The following is a 22,620-nucleotide window of genomic DNA, read 5'->3' as shown; positions in this document are numbered from 1 at the left end:
CAAATAGATAGATGTTTAGGTAACAACAACATTAACAACAACAACAACATTAACAACAACAACATTGGTGTAGATGAACAGAGAGGGTAATGCCTGAGATATGCATTACATTTGAGTAAGACGAAAGTAATAATTGTCTAATAAAGTAATAACTCTGTACCTTTGCTGACTTCCTTGTCCAGACTCTGCAGCAGAATGCCCTCATAGATATTCTCCACATGGACAAAGTTGGAATAGTCTGCATCGATGAACTCTTCAAGACCCTGCAGTTCCTAAAGACACAGAGACAACCATTTCCAAGGGCTGTGATTTTCTAAACAGTCATGACTTTTAAGGATACTAAGAAGATGAAAAGGTGTGTGTGTGTGTGTGTGTGTGTGTGTGTGTGTGTGTGTGTTTGTGTGTGTGTTTGTACACGTTTTACTATAGTTGTGAGTACCAAAAGTCGTCACAAGAATAGTAAACCAACTAGGGTCTGGGAAAATTGGAGTTTGAATGGGAATCAATTGTAGGTTCCCAAAAAGTCCTCACAACTATAGTAAGACATAGCTGTGTGTGTGTGTGTGTGTGTGTTATGGTAAAGGGTGCAGTGTGTGTATTGACTCACTGTTTTGCAGGTTGGGGCCAGGTTCTTCTTAATGTGAGGTAGAGTGATCCCCACCAAGGCCTCCTGAAAGATCCTCTTCCTCACTGTGCTGCTGTCGTAATCATATTGCTGCAACACGCACACAGCTCAATTAGCATATACAATGGATTTTGATCAGTGCTTGTCTCAGTGAGTTAATAAATCTTCAATTTTTTTAAATGTTTGTTTACTTTTTTATATATATATATATATATATATATATATATATATATATATATATTTATACACACACATACAAATACACATATACTCATACATACACACACATACACACACACACACACACACATATATACACATACATACATATGTAAATACATCCATACACACACACATATCCTTTTTAAAATTATATTTCCCTTCATTACTTTACAACCCCACCACCCCTTCCCCAATTGGAGTAAACAACAACGCTTAGGCCTCTACTTCCAGCCCATACATACTATATACATTTTATGGACACTTTTATGGACAATTATTCTACAATAATTATATTTTGTTTGTTTTTACTCCTGAACTTCCTCCGATCATTTTCATGATGTCCATCTGGTTTGCTTCTATATGCCATATTTTTCTAACTGTGCTCTTTCACAAAAGCTCTCAACCTATAACCTATATACTTATTATGGACACAGTATGCTTTACATTAGTTATCTTGTTGTTATTAGTTGTTGTTATTAGTCCCATCCTTCAACTCCATTCAACACCACCCATCTATCTCTTAACACCATCCATATTGGATTTCTATTTGCCATATATTTTTCAACTGTACTGTGATGTTTTACAAAAGTTCTGAACCTTTCTATTCTCATTGTTTCTACAGATCGTAAATTGAAAATATTTTTTTTTGCTAAAAGTATTATTATATTATTGATCGATTGACTATGACTTTTCAGATCACCCAGTAGTGCTATCTGCAGGGTTAGCTCCAGGTAAATATTGCAATCCTTTAGCCATTCCTGGACCTGTGTCCAAAAACAAACTACAAATGGACAGTACCAAAACAAATTATCTAATGATTCTGTCTCTTCGCAGCAAAATCTGCAGAGCTAGGAAGATTGTATCCCCCATATAAATAACATTCTATTGGTAGCAAGAATTGTATATAATAATTTAAATTGAAAAATTCTAAGTTTTGAATCCGCCGTCGTTTTGCGTATCAATTCATAAACACTATGCCATGGAATCGGTACGTCAAAAATCTCTTCACAACTATTTTGCAATCTATATGGGACGGCTGTCAATCCTTTGGTCCTTAAATGAAACTGGTATACTTTTTTATTTATTACCATTTTCTTTAACCAATTCTATTCTTTAATGCAAGGCCGACAGACAAGTTCCTTACTTTTTCCCCCTTCCACTTTCCTTTTCCATTTTTGCGGTAATGCTGCAATTATTTGGTTGTAATTTTGGGTAGAGCAGACATTTCCATATGTTTTTGTTAGCTGCATGTGCGACATAACTCCACCAGTCCTACCGATGATATCATTTACGAAGATTATACCTTTTTTAAACATTTTGTAAAAAAAAAAAAAAATGTTTATCAATTAGTATATTTGAGTTTAACCAACAAACATTATTTGTTCTGTCGTTTTTGGAGGATTAAATAGAAATTGCAACCAACTTTCTATGGCTTGTTTTAGAAATAGTGATATTTGGGAGATTATTTCCATTTCAAATAACTTACAGAGAGAGGTTGTAATCTGAATAAAGGGGAAAAGGCCATTCTTTCAATGGTAGCAAGATCTTATCTATTTTTGCCAACTTTCTATTAAAATGTATTGGAGTGAGATCATTTATTTCATTCGGGATATGTATTCCGAGTATATCCACATCACCATCAGACCATTTTATTGGTAAACTACATGGTAATGTAAATTTTTTATTTTTTAGTGATCCAATACGTAATGTAGTACATTTATCATAATTTGGTTGTAATCCAGAGAGGTTAGAAAATGTGTCTAGATCCTCTATGAGGCTGTGGAGGGATTGAAGTTGTGGATTTAAAACAAAACATGAATCATCAGCGTACAATGACACCTTTGCTTTTAAGCCCTGGATTTCTAATCCCTTGATATTATTATTGGATCTGATTTTAATAGCTAACATCTCGATGGCAATAATAAATAGATATGCCGATAGTGGACAACCTTGTTTCACTCCTCTTGACAGTTTAAAACTTTCTAAGAAATAGCCATTATTTACTATTTTACACCTAGGGTTACTATACATGATTTTAACCCAATTTATAAGAGATTGTCCAAAATTGAAATGCTCCAGGCATTTATATATAAACCCCAGTCGTACTTTATCAATTAAATCTTCTTAATAAACAGAGGTGTAGTGATGGATAAGAAGCGTACCTTGAGCACCCTGTGCCTGGACTTCTCCATGGCAGAGCCTACATTGTCTGTGTTGTTTTCTTTGGCCTTGTAGAGCAGCAGCTCAAACGTGTACGCTGCATTTTCAATCAGCTGAACACAGGGCACAGGGAGGAAGTTAGACTCAGTGGCACCAGTGAAAACAAAGAATAAACTGTCTGCCAGAGTCTCATCTTGGTTAAATGACCACACTCGTGCCCTAAAAAGTAAACTTAGAAAGGGTTAAAGTACAGTAAATGGAAGGCCTGCAAACTTTTATTTGAGCTGATGAGAAATGACAATGCTGCAGTTAAAGATGCAGAGCGAACTACTTCTCTACCCTGATCTCTAAGAACTCCCACAAATCGAAAGATCTGTATGAGACAATTGAGCGTGTTGTTATTTCCTCACGCCTAGATTACTGTAACTCTTTGTGTACATATCTCAGTCAGAAATCACTGCATCGTCTACAGTTAGTTCAAAATGCTGCAGCTCGGCTTTCAACAGGCACCAGGAAATGGAACCATACCACACCTATTTTGGCTTCTCTACACTGGCTACCAGTCACTTTTAGAAAAGATGTTAAAATGTTATTAATCACGTTTAAGGCCTGGTTTATATCTCAGATCTCCCTATGAGCCAAGACGCAGCCTGAGACCCTCTGGCAGGGCACTGTTGACCATTCCAAAGTCTAGGTTGAAAATGAAAGGAGCCCATGCATTTGCCATTAGAGCCCCTAGACTTTGGAATGGTCTGCCAGAGGAGATCAGACTTGCAGATTCAGTGCCCCTTTTTAAATCCCTGATGAAGACACACGTTTAATGTATGATTTCAATATGATTTGAATTAGCTATATTTTCTTTGTTAGTGCTTTTATTTGATTATGTTATGATGTGAAGCACTTCGTCACTTGTATTGAAAAGCGCTATACAAATAAAGTTGTTATTTTTATGAACTTGGAGCTCATCAATGAATAACACAACTAACTGTCCATAACTAGTTAGATCATCAGATCAGTTAGGGCATCAGAGTTAGATATAGTTCTGATTGATTCCCAACAACTGACACTTTCTGAGAATGTTACTAGGTCACTTAGAGAGGACTGACAGAGAGCAATTTATGATGACTGATATCGAACCAGTACTGTCTGCATGCATGTTTGTGTGTGTGTGTGTACCTGCTGCAGGTCTATCTGGGTGCTGTGGACCAGATTGCTGATGTTGGAGAAGTCAAAGCGTTCCTGCAGGTCCTGCAGCTGGTCGTGGAGAGAGTTGATCATCTGGTAACAACTCAACAGGTTGGGCTTACTCAGCTTAGCTAGGGCCTGGCGAGAGGAATGGAGGGAAGGAGAGGGGGATGAGGTAGGTAGGAGAGAGCAGGAAAGGAGTGAGGAAAAAGGGGAGGGACGGAAAGGAAGAAATGGGTGATGAAGTTTGAGAAAAAGTGAATAGAGGAGAGAGAGTAGGAAAAGGTGAGAGGAAAGAGTGAATGGGATCAGCAGAACAGACAGGTTTGAGGGTAAAGGGTTTGAGAAAGGATAGCTCGGACAGGATTGTTCAAGGAGAGGAAGTCCGCACCTGCTTGAGTTTGTCGGTAACCCCGCCCTCCTGGAAGTCCTGACACAGTTGGTCCATCTGGCTGTCACTCAGGAGCCGTGCCTCCTGGAACCCTGAGCTGATTGGTCCCATGAGCTCCTCCAGTATGGAAGCCAGGTAGGGCTGCACGCCCTCCGAACAGAACTTCTCTGCTGGCTCTGATACACTGGCTACAGGAGAGAGAGAGAGTCATTAGCTACTCTGATACACTGGCTACAGGAGAGAGAGAGAGTCATTAGCTACTCTGATACACTGGCTACAGGAGAGAGAGAGAGTCATTAGCTACTCTGATATACTGGCTAAGAGAGAGAGTCATTAGCTACTCTGATACATTAGCTACAGGAAGACAGAGAGAGTCATTAGCTACTCTGATACACTGGCTACAGGAGAGAGAGAGAGTCATTAGCTACTCTGATACACTGGCTACAGGAGAGAGAGAGAGTCATTAGCTACTCTGATACACTGGCTACAGGAGAGAGAGTCAGCTACTCTGATACACTGGCTACAGGAGAGAGAGAGTCATTAGCTACTCTGATACACTGGCTACAGGAGAGAGAGAGTCATTAGCTACTCTGATACACTGGCTACAGGAGAGAGAGAGAGTCATTAGCTACTCTGATACACTGGCTACAGGAGAGAGAGAGAGTCATTAGCTACTCTGATATACTGGCTACAGGAGAGAGAGATAGTCATTAGCTACTCTGATACACTGGCTACAGGAAGACAGAGAGAGTCATTAGCTACTCTGATACACTGGCTACAGGAGAGAGAGAGAGTCATTAGCTACTCTGATACACTGGCTACAGGAGAGAGAGTCATTAGCTACTCTGATACACTGGCTACAGGAGAGAGAGAGAGTCATTAGCTACTCTGATACACTGGCTACAGGAGAGAGAGAGAGTCATTAGCTACTCTGATACACTGGCTACAGGAGAGAGAGAGAGTCATTAGCTACTCTGATACACTGGCTACAGGAGAGAGAGAGAGTCATTAGCTACTCTGATACACTGGCTACAGGAGAGAGAGTCATTAGCTACTCTGATACACTGGCTACAGGAGGACAGAGAGAGAGAGAGAGTCATTAGCTACTCTGATACACTGGCTACAGGAGGACAGAGAGAGTCATTAGCTACTCTGATACACTGGCTACAGGAGAGAGAGAGTCATTAGCTACTCTGATACACTGGCTACAGGAGGACAGAGAGTCATTAGCTACTCTGATACACTGGCTACAGGAAGACAGAGAGAGTCATTAGCTACTCTGATACACTGGCTACAGGAGGACGGAGAGAGTCATTAGCTACTCTGATACACTGGCTACAGGAGGACAGAGAGAGTCATTAGCTACTCTGATACACTGGCTACAGGAGAGAGAGAGAGTCATTAGCTACTCTGATACACTGGCTACAGGAGAGAGAGAGAGAGTCATTAGCTACTCTGATACACTGGCTACAGGAGGACAGAGAGAGTCATTAGCTACTCTGATACACTGGCTACAGGAGAGAGAGAGTCATTAGCTACTCTGATACACTGGCTACAGGAAGACAGAGAGAGTCATTAGCTACTCTGATACACTGGCTACAGGAGGACAGAGAGAGTCATTAGCTACTCTGATACACTGGCTACAGGAGGACAGACAGAGTCATTAGCTACTCTGATACACTGGCTACAGGAGAGAGAGAGTCATTAGCTACTCTGATACACTTGCTACAGGAGGACAGAGAGTCATTAGCTACTCTGATACACTGGCTACAGGAGAGAGAGAGAGAGAGTCATTAGCTACTCTGATACACTGGCTACAGGAGAGAGAGAGAGTCATTAGCTACTCTGATACACTGGCTACAGGAGAGAGAGAGAGAGTCATTAGCTACTCTGATACACTGGCTACAGGAGAGAGAGAGAGTCATTAGCTACTCTGATACACTGGCTACAGGAGAGAGAGAGAGTCATTAGCTACTCTGATACACTGGCTACAGGAGAGAGAGAGAGTCATTAGCTACTCTGATACACTGGCTACAGGAGAGAGAGAGAGTCATTAGCTACTCTGATACACTGGCTACAGGAGGACAGAGAGTCATTAGCTACTCTGATACACTGGCTACAGGAGAGAGAGAGAGTCATTAGCTACTCTGATACACTGGCTACAGGAGAGAGAGAGTCATTAGCTACTCTGATACACTCGCTACAGGAGAGAGAGAGAGTCATTAGCTACTCTGATACACTGGCTACAGGAGAGAGAGAGAGTCATTAGCTACTCTGATACACTGGCTACAGGAGGATAGAGAGAGTCATTAGCTACTCTGATACACTGGCTACAGGAGGACAGAGAGAGTCATTAGCTACTCTGATACACTGGCTACAGGAGAGAGAGAGAGAGTCATTAGCTACTCTGATACACTGGCTACAGGAGAGAGAGAGAGAGAGAGTCATTAGCTACTCTGATACACTGGCTACAGGAGGACAGAGAGTCATTAGCTACTCTGATACACTGGCTACAGGAGAGAGAGAGTCATTAGCTACTCTGATACACTGGCTACAGGAGGACAGAGAGTCATTAGCTACTCTGATACACTGGCTACAGGAGGACAGAGAGAGTCATTAGCTACTCTGATACACTGGCTACAGGAGGACAGACAGAGTCATTAGCTACTCTGATACACTGGCTACAGGAGAGAGAGAGTCATTAGCTACTCTGATACACTTGCTACAGGAGGACAGAGAGTCATTAGCTACTCTGATACACTGGCTACAGGAGAGAGAGAGAGAGTCATTAGCTACTCTGATACACTGGCTACAGGAGAGAGAGAGAGTCATTAGCTACTCTGATACACTGGCTACAGGAGAGAGAGAGAGTCATTAGCTACTCTGATACACTGGCTACAGGAGAGAGAGAGTCATTAGCTACTCTGATACACTGGCTACAGGAGAGAGAGAGAGAGTCATTAGCTACTCTGATACACTGGCTACAGGAGAGAGAGAGTCATTAGCTACTCTGATACACTCGCTACAGGAGAGAGAGAGAGTCATTAGCTACTCTGATACACTGGCTACAGGAGAGGAGAGAGAGTCATTAGCTACTCTGATACACTGGCTACAGGAGGACAGAGAGAGTCATTAGCTACTCTGATACACTGGCTACAGGAGAGAGAGAGAGTCATTAGCTACTCTGATACACTGGCTACAGGAAGACAGAGAGAGTCATTAGCTACTCTGATACACTGGCTACATGAGAGAGAGAGAGTCATTAGCTACTCTGATACACTGGCTACAGGAAGACAGAGAGAGTCATTAGCTACTCTGATACACTGGCTACAGGAGAGAGAGAGAGTCATTAGCTACTCGGATACACTGGCTACAGGAGAGAGAGAGAGTCATTAGCTACTCTGATACACTGGCTACAGGAGAGAGAGAGTCATTAGCTACTCTGATACACTGGCTACAGGAGAGAGAGAGAGTCATTAGCTACTCTGATACACTGGCTACAGGAGAGAGAGAGAGTCATTAGCTACTCTGATACACTGGCTACAGGAGGACAGAGAGAGTCATTAGCTACTCTGATACACTGGCTACAGGAGGACAGAGAGAGTCATTAGCTACTCTGATACACTGGCTACAGGAGAGAGAGAGAGTCATTAGCTACTCTGATACACTGGCTACAGGAGAGAGAGAGTCATTAGCTACTCTGATACACTGGCTACAGGAGGACAGAGAGTCATTAGCTACTCTGATACACTGGCTACAGGAGAGAGAGAGAGTCATTAGCTACTCTGATACACTGGCTACAGGAGAGAGAGAGAGAGAGAGTCATTAGCTACTCTGATACACTGGCTACAGGAGGACAGAGAGAGTCATTAGCTACTCTGATACACTGGCTACAGGAGAGAGAGAGAGTCATTAGCTACTCTGATACACTGGCTACAGGAGGACAGAGAGAGTCATTAGCTACTCTGATACACTGGCTACAGGAGGACAGAGAGAGTCATTAGCTACTCTGATACACTGGCTACAGGAGAGAGAGAGAGTCATTAGCTACTCTGATACACTGGCTACAGGAGAGAGAGAGAGAGAGAGTCATTAGCTACTCTGATACACTGGCTACAGGAGGACAGAGAGAGTCATTAGCTACTCTGATACACTGGCTACAGGAGAGAGAGAGTCATTAGCTACTCTGATACACTGGCTACAGGAGGACAGAGAGTCATTAGCTACTCTGATACACTGGCTACAGGAGGACAGAGAGAGTCATTAGCTACTCTGATACACTGGCTACAGGAGGACAGACAGAGTCATTAGCTACTCTGATACACTGGCTACAGGAGAGAGAGAGAGTCATTAGCTACTCTGATACACTTGCTACAGGAGGACAGAGAGAGTCATTAGCTACTCTGATACACTGGCTACAGGAGAGAGAGAGAAGTCATTAGCTACTCTGATACACTGGCTACAGAGGAGAGAGAGAGAGTCATTAGCTACTCTGATACACTGGCTACAGGAGAGAGAGAGAGAGTCATTAGCTACTCTGATACACTGGCTACAGGAGAGAGAGAGAGAGTCATTAGCTACTCTGATACACTGGCTACAGGAGAGAGAGAGTCATTTAGCTACTCTGATACACTGGCTACAGGAGAGAGAGAGAGTCATTAGCTACTCTGATACACTCGCTACAGGAGAGAGAGAGAGTCATTAGCTACTCTGATACACTGGCTACAGGAGAGAGAGAGAGTCATTAGCTACTCTGATACACTGGCTACAGGAGGACAGAGAGAGTCATTAGCTACTCTGATACACTGGCTACAGGAGAGAGAGAGAGTCATTAGCTACTCTGATACACTGGCTACAGGAAGACAGAGAGAGTCATTAGCTACTCTGATACACTGGCTACAGGAGAGAGAGAGTCATTAGCTACTCTGATACACTGGCTACAGGAAGACAGAGAGAGTCATTAGCTACTCTGATACACTGGCTACAGGAGAGAGAGAGATCATTAGCTACTCGGATACACTGGCTACAGGAGAGAGAGAGAGAGAGTCATTAGCTACTCTGATACACTGGCTACAGGAGAGAGAGAGTCATTAGCTACTCTGATACACTGGCTACAGGAGAGAGAGAGAGTCATTAGCTACTCTGATACACTGGCTACAGGAGAGAGAGAGAGTCATTAGCTACTCTGATACACTGGCTACAGGAGAGAGAGAGAGTCATTAGCTACTCTGATACACTGGCTACAGGAGAGAGAGAGAGTCATTAGCTACTCTGATACACTGGCTACAGGAGAGAGAGAGTCATTAGCTACTCTGATACACTGGCTACAGGAGAGAGAGAGTCATTAGCTACTCTGATACACTGGCTACAGGAGAGAGAGAGAGTCATTAGCTACTCTGATACACTGGCTACAGGAGAGAGAGAGAGTCATTAGCTACTCTGATATACTGGCTACAGGAGAGAGAGATAGTCATTAGCTACTCTGATACACTGGCTACAGGAGAGAGAGAGATCATTAGCTACTCTGATACACTCGCTACAGGAGAGAGAGAGAGTCATTAGCTACTCTGATACACTGGCTACAGGAGAGAGAGAGAGGTCATTAGCTACTCTGATACACTGGCTACAGGAGGACAGAGAGAGTCATTAGCTACTCTGATACACTGGCTACAGGAGAGAGAGAGAGAGTCATTAGCTACTCTGATACACTGGCTACAGGAAGACAGAGAGAGTCATTAGCTACTCTGATACACTGGCTACATGAGAGAGAGAGAGTCATTAGCTACTCTGATACACTGGCTACAGGAAGACAGAGAGAGTCATTAGCTACTCTGATACACTGGCTACAGGAGAGAGAGAGAGTCATTAGCTACTCGGATACACTGGCTACAGGAGAAGAGAGAGTCATTAGCTACTCTGATACACTGGCTACAGGAGAGAGAGAGAGTCATTAGCTACTCTGATACACTGGCTACAGGAGAGAGAGAGAGAGTCATTAGCTACTCTGATACACTGGCTACAGGAGAGAGAGAGAGTCATTAGCTACTCTGATACACTGGCTACAGGAGAGAGAGAGAGTCATTAGCTACTCTGATACACTGGCTACAGGAGGACAGAGAGAGTCATTAGCTACTCTGATACACTGGCTACAGGAGAGAGAGAGTCATTAGCTACTCTGATACACTGGCTACAGGAGAGAGAGAGAGTCATTAGCTACTCTGATACACTGGCTACAGGAGAGAGAGAGTCATTAGCTACTCTGATACACTGGCTACAGGAGGACAGAGAGTCATTAGCTACTCTGATACACTGGCTACAGGAGAGAGAGAGAGAGTCATTAGCTACTCTGATACACTGGCTACAGGAGAGAGAGAGAGAGAGAGTCATTAGCTACTCTGATACACTGGCTACAGGAGGACAGAGAGTCATTAGCTACTCTGATACACTGGCTACAGGAGGACAGAGAGAGTCATTAGCTACTCTGATACACTGGCTACAGGAGAGAGAGAGAGTCATTAGCTACTCTGATACACTGGCTACAGGAGAGAGAGAGAGAGAGTCATTAGCTACTCTGATACACTGGCTACAGGAGGACAGAGAGAGTCATTAGCTACTCTGATACACTGGCTACAGGAGAGAGAGAGTCATTAGCTACTCTGATACACTGGCTACAGGAGGACAGAGAGTCATTAGCTACTCTGATACACTGGCTACAGGAGGACAGAGAGAGTCATTAGCTACTCTGATACACTGGCTACAGGAGGACAGACAGAGTCATTAGCTACTCTGATACACTGGCTACAGGAGAGAGAGAGTCATTAGCTACTCTGATACACTTGCTACAGGAGGACAGAGAGTCATTAGCTACTCTGATACACTGGCTACAGGAGAGAGAGAGAGAGTCATTAGCTACTCTGATACACTGGCTACAGGAGAGAGAGAGAGTCATTAGCTACTCTGATACACTGGCTACAGGAGAGAGAGAGTCATTAGCTACTCTGATACACTGGCTACAGGAGAGAGAGAGAGTCATTAGCTACTCTGATACACTGGCTACAGGAGAGAGAGAGAGTCATTAGCTACTCTGATACACTGGCTACAGGAGAGAGAGAGAGTCATTAGCTACTCTGATACACTCGCTACAGGAGAGAGAGAGAGTCATTAGCTACTCTGATACACTGGCTACAGGAGAGAGAGAGAGTCATTAGCTACTCTGATACACTGGCTACAGGAGAGAGAGAGAGAGTCATTAGCTACTCTGATACACTGGCTACAGGAGAGAGAGAGAGAGTCATTAGCTACTCTGATACACTGGCTACAGGAGAGAGAGAGAGTCATTAGCTACTCTGATACACTGGCTACAGGAGGACAGAGAGAGTCATTAGCTACTCTGATACACTGGCTACAGGAGGACAGAGAGAGTCATTAGCTACTCTGATACACTGGCTACAGGAGAGAGAGAGAGTCATTAGCTACTCTGATACACTGGCTACAGGAGAGAGAGAGTCATTAGCTACTCTGATACACTGGCTACAGGAGAGAGAGAGAGAGTCATTAGCTACTCTGATACACTGGCTACAGGAGAGAGAGAGAGTCATTAGCTACTCTGATACACTGGCTACAGGAGAGAGAGAGAGTCATTAGCTACTCTGATACACTGGCTACAGGAGAGAGAGAGAGTCATTAGCTACTCTGATACACTGGCTACAGGAGAGAGAGAGTCATTAGCTACTCTGATACACTCGCTACAGGAGAGAGAGAGAGTCATTAGCTACTCTGATACACTGGCTACAGGAGAGAGAGAGATCATTAGCTACTCTGATACACTGGCTACAGGAGGACAGAGAGAGTCATTAGCTACTCTGATACACTGGCTACAGGAGAGAGAGAGAGTCATTAGCTACTCTGATACACTGGCTACAGGAAGACAGAGAGAGTCATTAGCTACTCTGATACACTGGCTACATGAGAGAGAGAGAGAGTCATTAGCTACTCTGATACACTGGCTACAGGAAGACAGAGAGAGTCATTAGCTACTCTGATACACTGGCTACAGGAGAGAGAGAGAGTCATTAGCTACTCGGATACACTGGCTACAGGAGAGAGAGAGAGTCATTAGCTACTCTGATACACTGGCTACAGGAGAGAGAGAGAGTCATTAGCTACTCTGATACACTGGCTACAGGAGAGAGAGAGAGAGTCATTAGCTACTCTGATACACTGGCTACAGGAGAGAGAGAGAGTCATTAGCTACTCTGATACACTGGCTACAGGAGAGAGAGAGAGTCATTAGCTACTCTGATACACTGGCTACAGGAGGACAGAGAGAGTCATTAGCTACTCTGATACACTGGCTACAGGAGAGAGAGAGTCATTAGCTACTCTGATACACTGGCTACAGGAGAGAGAGAGTCATTAGCTACTCTGATACACTGGCTACAGGAGAGAGAGAGTCATTAGCTACTCTGATACACTGGCTACAGGAGGACAGAGAGTCATTAGCTACTCTGATACACTGGCTACAGGAGAGAGAGAGAGAGTCATTAGCTACTCTGATACACTGGCTACAGGAGAGAGAGAGAGAGAGAGTCATTAGCTACTCTGATACACTGGCTACAGGAGGACAGAGAGAGTCATTAGCTACTCTGATACACTGGCTACAGGAGGACAGAGAGAGTCATTAGCTACTCTGATACACTGGCTACAGGAGAGAGAGAGAGTCATTAGCTACTCTGATACACTGGCTACAGGAGAGAGAGAGAGAGAGAGTCATTAGCTACTCTGATACACTGGCTACAGGAGGACAGAGAGAGTCATTAGCTACTCTGATACACTGGCTACAGGAGAGAGAGAGTCATTAGCTACTCTGATACACTGGCTACAGGAGGACAGAGAGTCATTAGCTACTCTGATACACTGGCTACAGGAGGACAGAGAGAGTCATTAGCTACTCTGATACACTGGCTACAGGAGGACAGACAGAGTCATTAGCTACTCTGATACACTGGCTACAGGAGAGAGAGAGGTCATTAGCTACTCTGATACACTTGCTACAGGAGGACAGAGAGTCATTAGCTACTCTGATACACTGGCTACAGGAGAGAGAGAGAGAGTCATTAGCTACTCTGATACACTGGCTACAGGAGAGAGAGAGAGTCATTAGCTACTCTGATACACTGGCTACAGGAGAGAGAGAGTCATTAGCTACTCTGATACACTGGCTACAGGAGAGAGAGAGAGTCATTAGCTACTCTGATACACTGGCTACAGGAGAGAGAGAGAGTCATTAGCTACTCTGATACACTGGCTACAGGAGAGAGAGAGAGTCATTAGCTACTCTGATACACTCGCTACAGGAGAGAGAGAGAGTCATTAGCTACTCTGATACACTGGCTACAGGAGAGAGAGAGAGTCATTAGCTACTCTGATACACTGGCTACAGGAGGACAGAGAGAGTCATTAGCTACTCTGATACACTGGCTACAGGAGAGAGAGAGAGTCATTAGCTACTCTGATACACTGGCTACAGGAAGACAGAGAGAGTCATTAGCTACTCTGATACACTGGCTACATGAGAGAGAGAGAGTCATTAGCTACTCTGATACACTGGCTACAGGAAGACAGAGAGAGTCATTAGCTACTCTGATACACTGGCTACAGGAGAGAGAGAGAGTCATTAGCTACTCGGATACACTGGCTACAGGAGAGAGAGAGAGTCATTAGCTACTCTGATACACTGGCTACAGGAGAGAGAGAGAGTCATTAGCTACTCTGATACACTGGCTACAGGAGAGAGAGAGAGTCATTAGCTACTCTGATACACTGGCTACAGGAGAGAGAGAGAGTCATTAGCTACTCTGATACACTGGCTACAGGAGAGAGAGAGAGTCATTAGCTACTCTGATACACTGGCTACAGGAGGACAGAGAGAGTCATTAGCTACTCTGATACACTGGCTACAGGAGGACAGAGAGAGTCATTAGCTACTCTGATACACTGGCTACAGGAGAGAGAGAGAGTCATTAGCTACTCTGATACACTGGCTACAGGAGAGAGAGAGTCATTAGCTACTCTGATACACTGGCTACAGGAGGACAGAGAGTCATTAGCTACTCTGATACACTGGCTACAGGAGGACAGAGAGAGTCATTAGCTACTCTGATACACTGGCTACAGGAGGACAGAGAGAGTCATTAGCTACTCTGATACACTGGCTACAGGAGAGAGAGAGAGTCATTAGCTACTCTGATACACTGGCTACAGGAGAGAGAGAGAGAGAGAGAGTCATTAGCTACTCTGATACACTGGCTACAGGAGGACAGAGAGAGTCATTAGCTACTCTGATACACTGGCTACAGGAGAGAGAGAGAGAGTCATTAGCTACTCTGATACACTGGCTACAGGAGAGAGAGAGAGAGAGAGAGTCATTAGCTACTCTGATACACTGGCTACAGGAGGACAGAGAGAGTCATTAGCTACTCTGATACACTGGCTACAGGAGAGAGAGAGTCATTAGCTACTCTGATACACTGGCTACAGGAGAGAGAGAGAGTCATTAGCTACTCTGATACACTGGCTACAGGAGAGAGAGAGAGAGAGAGTCATTAGCTACTCTGATACACTGGCTACAGGAGGACAGAGAGAGTCATTAGCTACTCTGATACACTGGCTACAGGAGAGAGAGAGTCATTAGCTACTCTGATACACTGGCTACAGGAGGACAGAGAGTCATTAGCTACTCTGATACACTGGCTACAGGAGGACAGAGAGAGTCATTAGCTACTCTGATACACTGGCTACAGGAGGACAGAGAGAGTCATTAGCTACTCTGATACACTGGCTACAGGAGAGAGAGAGAGTCGTTAGCTACTCTGATACACTGGCTACAGGAGAGAGAGAGTCATTAGCTACTCTGATACACTGGCTACAGGAGGACAGAGAGAGTCATTAGCTACTCTGATACACTGGCTACAGGAGAGAGAGAGAGTCATTAGCTACTCTGATACACTGGCTACAGGAGAGAGAGAGAGAGTCATTAGCTACTCTGATACACTGGCTACAGGAGAGAGAGAGAGAGTCATTAGCTACTCTGATACACTGGCTACAGGAGAGAGAGAGAGTCATTAGCTACTCTGATACACTGGCTACAGGAGAGAGAGAGAGTCATTAGCTACTCTGATACACTGGCTACAGGAGAGAGAGAGAGTCATTAGCTACTCTGATACACTGGCTACAGGAGAGAGAGAGTCATTAGCTACTCTGATACACTCGCTACAGGAGAGAGAGAGAGTCATTAGCTACTCTGATACACTGGCTACAGGAGAGAGAGAGAGTCATTAGCTACTCTGATACACTGGCTACAGGAGGACAGAGAGAGTCATTAGCTACTCTGATACACTGGCTACAGGAGAGAGAGAGAGTCATTAGCTACTCTGATACACTGGCTACAGGAAGACAGAGAGAGTCATTAGCTACTCTGATACACTGGCTACATGAGAGAGAGAGAGTCATTAGCTACTCTGATACACTGGCTACAGGAAGACAGAGAGAGTCATTAGCTACTCTGATACACTGGCTACAGGAGAGAGAGAGAGAGTCATTAGCTACTCGGATACACTGGCTACAGGAGAGAGAGAGAGTCATTAGCTACTCTGATACACTGGCTACAGGAGAGAGAGAGAGTCATTAGCTACTCTGATACACTGGCTACAGGAGAGAGAGAGAGTCATTAGCTACTCTGATACACTGGCTACAGGAGAGAGAGAGTCATTAGCTACTCTGATACACTGGCTACAGGAGAGAGAGAGAGTCATTAGCTACTCTGATACACTGGCTACAGGAGGACAGAGAGAGTCATTAGCTACTCTGATACACTGGCTACAGGAGAGAGAGAGTCATTAGCTACTCTGATACACTGGCTACAGGAGAGAGAGAGAGTCATTAGCTACTCTGATACACTGGCTACAGGAGAGAGAGAGTCATTAGCTACTCTGATACACTGGCTACAGGAGGACAGAGAGTCATTAGCTACTCTGATACACTGGCTACAGGAGAGAGAGAGAGAGTCGTTAGCTACTCTGATACACTGGCTACAGGAGAGAGAGAGAGAGAGAGAGTCATTAGCTACTCTGATACACTGGCTACAGGAGGACAGAGAGAGTCATTAGCTACTCTGATACACTGGCTACAGGAGGACAGAGAGAGTCATTAGCTACTCTGATACACTGGCTACAGGAGAGAGAGAGAGTCATTAGCTACTCTGATACACTGGCTACAGGAGAGAGAGAGAGAGAGTCATTAGCTACTCTGATACACTGGCTACAGGAGGACAGAGAGAGTCATTAGCTACTCTGATACACTGGCTACAGGAGAGAGAGAGTCATTAGCTACTCTGATACACTGGCTACAGGAGGACAGAGAGTCATTAGCTACTCTGATACACTGGCTACAGGAGGACAGAGAGAGTCATTAGCTACTCTGATACACTGGCTACAGGAGGACAGACAGAGTCATTAGCTACTCTGATACACTGGCTACAGGAGAGAGAGAGTCATTAGCTACTCTGATACACTGGCTACAGGAGGAGAGAGAGTCATTAGCTACTCTGATACACTGGCTACAGGAGAGAGAGAGTCATTAGCTACTCTGATACACTGGCTACAGGAGAGAGAGAGAGTCATTAGCTACTCTGATACACTGGCTACAGGAGAGAGAGAGAGTCATTAGCTACTCTGATACACTGGCTACAGGAGAGAGAGAGAGTCATTAGCTACTCTGATACACTGGCTACAGGAGAGAGAGAGAGTCATTAGCTACTCTGATACACTGGCTACAGGAGAGAGAGAGAGTCATTAGCTACTCTGATACACTCGGCTACAGGAGAGAGAGAGAGTCATTAGCTACTCTGATACACTGGCTACAGGAGAGAGAGAGTCATTAGCTACTCTGATACACTGGCTACAGGAGGACAGAGAGAGTCATTAGCTACTCTGATACACTGGCTACAGGAGAGAGAGAGTCATTAGCTACTCTGATACACTGGCTACAGGAAGAAGAGAGAGTCATTAGCTACTCTGATACACTGGCTACAGGAGAGAGAGAGAGTCATTAGCTACTCTGATACACTGGCTACAGGAGAGAGAGAGAGTCATTAGCTACTCTGATACACTGGCTACAGGAGAGAGAGAGGTCATTAGCTACTCTGATACACTGGCTACAGGAGAGAGAGAGAGTCATTAGCTACTCTGATACACTGGCTACAGGAGAGAGAGAGAGTCATTAGCTACTCTGATACACTGGCTACAGGAGAGAGAGAGAGTCATTAGCTACTCTGATACACTGGCTACAGGAGAGAGAGAGAGTCATTAGCTACTCTGATACACTGGCTACAGGAGAGAGAGAGGTCATTAGCTACTCTGATACACTGGCTACAGGAGGACAGAGAGAGTCATTAGCTACTCTGATACACTGGCTACAGGAGGACAGAGAGAGTCATTAGCTACTCTGATACACTGGCTACAGGAGAGACGAGAGAGTCATTAGCTACTCTGATACACTGGCTACAGGAGAGAGAGAGAGTCATTAGCTACTCTGATACACTGGCTACAGGAGGAGAGAGAGAGAAGTCATTAGCTACTCTGATACACTGGCTACAGGAGGACAGAGAGAGTCATTAGCTACTCTGATACACTGGCTACAGGAGAGAGAGAGAGAGAGAGTCATTAGCTACTCTGATACACTGGCTACAGGAGAGAGAGAGAGAGTCATTAGCTACTCTGATACACTGGCTACAGGAGACAGAGAGAGTCATTAGCTACTCTGATACACTGGCTACAGGAGAGAGAGAGAGTCATTAGCTACTCTGATACACTGGCTACAGGAGAGAGAGAGAGAGAGTCATTAGCTACTCTGATACACTGGCTACAGGAGGACAGAGAGGTCATTAGCTACTCTGATACACTGGCTACAGGAGGAAGAGAGTCATTAGCTACTCTGATACACTGGCTACAGGAGACAGAGAGTCATTAGCTACTCTGATACACTGGCTACAGGAGGAAGAGAGAGTCATTAGCTACTCTGATACACTGGCTACAGGAGGACAGAGAGAGTCATTAGCTACTCTGATACACTGGCTACAGGAGAGAGAGAGAGTCATTAGCTACTCTGATACACTGGCTACAGGAGAGAGAGAGAGTCATTAGCTACTCTGATACACTGGCTACAGGAGGAATGAGAGAGTCATTAGCTACTCTGATACACTGGCTACAGGAGAGAGAGAGAGTCATTAGCTACTCTGATACACTGGCTACAGGAGAGAGAGAGTCATTAGCTACTCTGATACACTGGCTACAGGAGAGAGAGAGAGAGTCATTAGCTACTCTGATACACTGGCTACAGGAGAGAGAGAGAGTCATTAGCTACTCTGATACACTGGCTACAGGAGAGAGAGAGAGTCATTAGCTACTCTGATACACTGGCTACAGGAGAGAGAGAGGTCATTAGCTACTCTGATACACTGGCTACAGGAGAGAGAGAGTCATTAGCTACTCTGATACACTCGCTACAGGAGAGAGAGAGAGAGTCATTAGCTACTCTGATACACTGGCTACAGGAGAGAGAGAGAGTCATTAGCTACTCTGATACACTGGCTACAGGAGGACAGAGAGAGTCATTAGCTACTCTGATACACTGGCTACAGGAGAGAGAGAGAGTCATTAGCTACTCTGATACACTGGCTACAGGAAGACAGAGAGAGTCATTAGCTACTCTGATACACTGGCTACATGAGAGAGAGAGAGTCATTAGCTACTCTGATACACTGGCTACAGGAAGACAGAGAGAGTCATTAGCTACTCTGATACACTGGCTACAGGAGAGAGAGAGAGTCATTAGCTACTCGGATACACTGGCTACAGGAGAGAGAGAGAGTCATTAGCTACTCTGATACACTGGCTACAGGAGAGAGAGAGAGTCATTAGCTACTCTGATACACTGGCTACAGGAGAGAGAGAGAGGTCATTAGCTACTCTGATACACTGGCTACAGGAGAGAGAGAGAGTCATTAGCTACTCTGATACACTGGCTACAGGAGAGAGAGAGAGATCATTAGCTACTCTGATACACTGGCTACAGGAGGACAGAGAGAGTCATTAGCTACTCTGATACACTGGCTACAGGAGAGAGAGAGTCATTAGCTACTCTGATACACTGGCTACAGGAGAAGAGAGAGTCATTAGCTACTCTGATACACTGGCTACAGGAGGAGAGAGTCATTAGCTACTCTGATACACTGGCTACAGGAGGACAGAGAGTCATTAGCTACTCTGATACACTGGCTACAGGAGAGAGAGAGAGAGTCATTAGCTACTCTGATACACTGGCTACAGGAGAGAGAGAGAGAGAGAGTCATTAGCTACTCTGATACACTGGCTACAGGAGGACAGAGAGTCATTAGCTACTCTGATACACTGGCTACAGGAGGACAGAGAGAGTCATTAGCTACTCTGATACACTGGCTACAGGAGAGAGAGAGAGTCATTAGCTACTCTGATACACTGGCTACAGGAGAGAGAGAGAGAGAGTCATTAGCTACTCTGATACACTGGCTACAGGAGGACAGAGAGAGTCATTAGCTACTCTGATACACTGGCTACAGGAGAGAGAGAGTCATTAGCTACTCTGATACACTGGCTACAGGAGGACAGAGAGAGTCATTAGCTACTCTGATACACTGGCTACAGGAGGACAGAGAGAGTCATTAGCTACTCTGATACACTGGCTACAGGAGGACAGACAGAGTCATTAGCTACTCTGATACACTGGCTACAGGAGAGAGAGAGTCATTAGCTACTCTGATACACTTGCTACAGGAGGACAGAGAGTCATTAGCTACTCTGATACACTGGCTACAGGAGAGAGAGAGAGAGTCATTAGCTACTCTGATACACTGGCTACAGGAGAGAGAGAGAGAGAGTCATTAGCTACTCTGATACACTGGCTACAGGAGAGAGAGAGGTCATTAGCTACTCTGATACACTGGCTACAGGAGAGAGAGAGAGTCATTAGCTACTCTGATACACTGGCTACAGGAGAGAGAGAGAGTCATTAGCTACTCTGATACACTGGCTACAGGAGAGAGAGAGAGTCATTAGCTACTCTGATACACTCGCTACAGGAGAGAGAGAGAGAGTCATTAGCTACTCTGATACACTGGCTACAGGAGAGAGAGAGAGTCATTAGCTACTCTGATACACTGGCTACAGGAGAGAGAGAGAGAGTCATTAGCTACTCTGATACACTGGCTACAGGAGAGAGAGAGAGAGTCATTAGCTACTCTGATACACTGGCTACAGGAGAGAGAGAGAGTCATTAGCTACTCTGATACACTGGCTACAGGAGGACAGAGAGAGTCATTAGCTACTCTGATACACTGGCTACAGGAGGACAGAGAGAGTCATTAGCTACTCTGATACACTGGCTACAGGAGAGAGAGAGAGTCATTAGCTACTCTGATACACTGGCTACAGGAGAGAGAGAGTCATTAGCTACTCTGATACACTGGCTACAGGAGAGAGAGAGAGAGTCATTAGCTACTCTGATACACTGGCTACAGGAGAGAGAGAGAGTCATTAGCTACTCTGATACACTGGCTACAGGAGAGAGAGAGAGTCATTAGCTACTCTGATACACTGGCTACAGGAGAGAGAGAGAGTCATTAGCTACTCTGATACACTGGCTACAGGAGAGAGAGAGAGTCATTAGCTACTCTGATACACTGGCTACAGGAGAGAGAGAGAGTCATTAGCTACTCTGATACACTGGCTACAGGAGAGAGAGAGAGTCATTAGCTACTCTGATACACTGGCTACAGGAGGACAGAGAGAGTCATTAGCTACTCTGATACACTGGCTACAGGAGAGAGAGAGAGTCATTAGCTACTCTGATACACTGGCTACAGGAAGACAGAGAGAGTCATTAGCTACTCTGATACACTGGCTACAGGAGAGAGAGAGAGAGTCATTAGCTACTCTGATACACTGGCTACAGGAGAGAGAGAGAGTCATTAGCTACTCTGATACACTGGCTACAGGAAGACAGAGAGAGTCATTAGCTACTCTGATACACTGGCTACAGGAGAGAGAGAGAGTCATTAGCTACTCTGATACACTGGCTACAGGAGAGAGAGTCATTAGCTACTCTGATACACTGGCTACAGGAGAGAGAGAGAGTCATTAGCTACTCTGATACACTGGCTACAGGAGAGAGAGAGAGTCATTAGCTACTCTGATACACTGGCTACAGGAGAGAGAGAGAGTCATTAGCTACTCTGATACACTGGCTACAGGAGAGAGAGAGAGTCATTAGCTACTCTGATACACTGGCTACAGGAGAGAGAGAGGAGTCATTAGCTACTCTGATACACTCGCTACAGGAGAGAGAGAGTCATTAGCTACTCTGATACACTGGCTACAGGAGAGAGAGAGAGTCATTAGCTACTCTGATACACTGGCTACAGGAGGACAGAGAGAGTCATTAGCTACTCTGATACACTGGCTACAGGAGAGAGAGAGTCATTAGCTACTCTGATACACTGGCTACAGGAAGACAGAGAGAGTCATTAGCTACTCTGATACACTGGCTACAGGAGAGAGAGAGAGTCATTAGCTACTCTGATACACTGGCTACAGGAAGACAGAGAGAGTCATTAGCTACTCTGATACACTGGCTACAGGAGAGAGAGAGAGTCATTAGCTACTCGGATACACTGGCTACAGGAGAGAGAGAGAGTCATTAGCTACTCTGATACACTGGCTACAGGAGAGAGAGAGAGTCATTAGCTACTCTGATACACTGGCTACAGGAGAGAGAGAGAGAGTCATTAGCTACTCTGATACACTGGCTACAGGAGAGAGAGAGATCATTAGCTACTCTGATACACTGGCTACAGGAGAGAGAGAGAGTCATTAGCTACTCTGATACACTGGCTACAGGAGGACAGAGAGAGTCATTAGCTACTCTGATACACTGGCTACAGGAG

The 22,620-nt window shown here is 44.9% G+C and overlaps 1 protein-coding gene across 1 annotated transcript in view; it reads right to left on the bottom strand.

Moving 5' to 3' along the window:
- Positions 1-22,620, bottom strand: part of niban1a (niban apoptosis regulator 1a) — a 65,681-nt gene that overhangs the window by 2,813 nt on the left and 40,248 nt on the right. Inside the window, exons 9-13 of the mRNA XM_041838785.2 lie at positions 4,584-4,771; positions 4,184-4,330; positions 3,010-3,120; positions 608-715; positions 161-272 (exon numbers count right to left, since the gene is read on the bottom strand). Of these exons, the coding sequence (XP_041694719.2) occupies positions 161-272; positions 608-715; positions 3,010-3,120; positions 4,184-4,330; positions 4,584-4,771 (666 nt within the window). The remainder of the gene's footprint in view (positions 1-160; positions 273-607; positions 716-3,009; positions 3,121-4,183; positions 4,331-4,583; positions 4,772-22,620) is intronic.

This window comes from Coregonus clupeaformis, chromosome 20 (assembly GCF_020615455.1).
Source record: "Coregonus clupeaformis isolate EN_2021a chromosome 20, ASM2061545v1, whole genome shotgun sequence".
Lineage (NCBI taxonomy): Eukaryota > Metazoa > Chordata > Actinopteri > Salmoniformes > Salmonidae > Coregonus > Coregonus clupeaformis.
The sequence above is the reverse complement of the archived record's forward strand: the minus strand, read 5'-3'. Positions and strand labels throughout refer to the sequence as shown.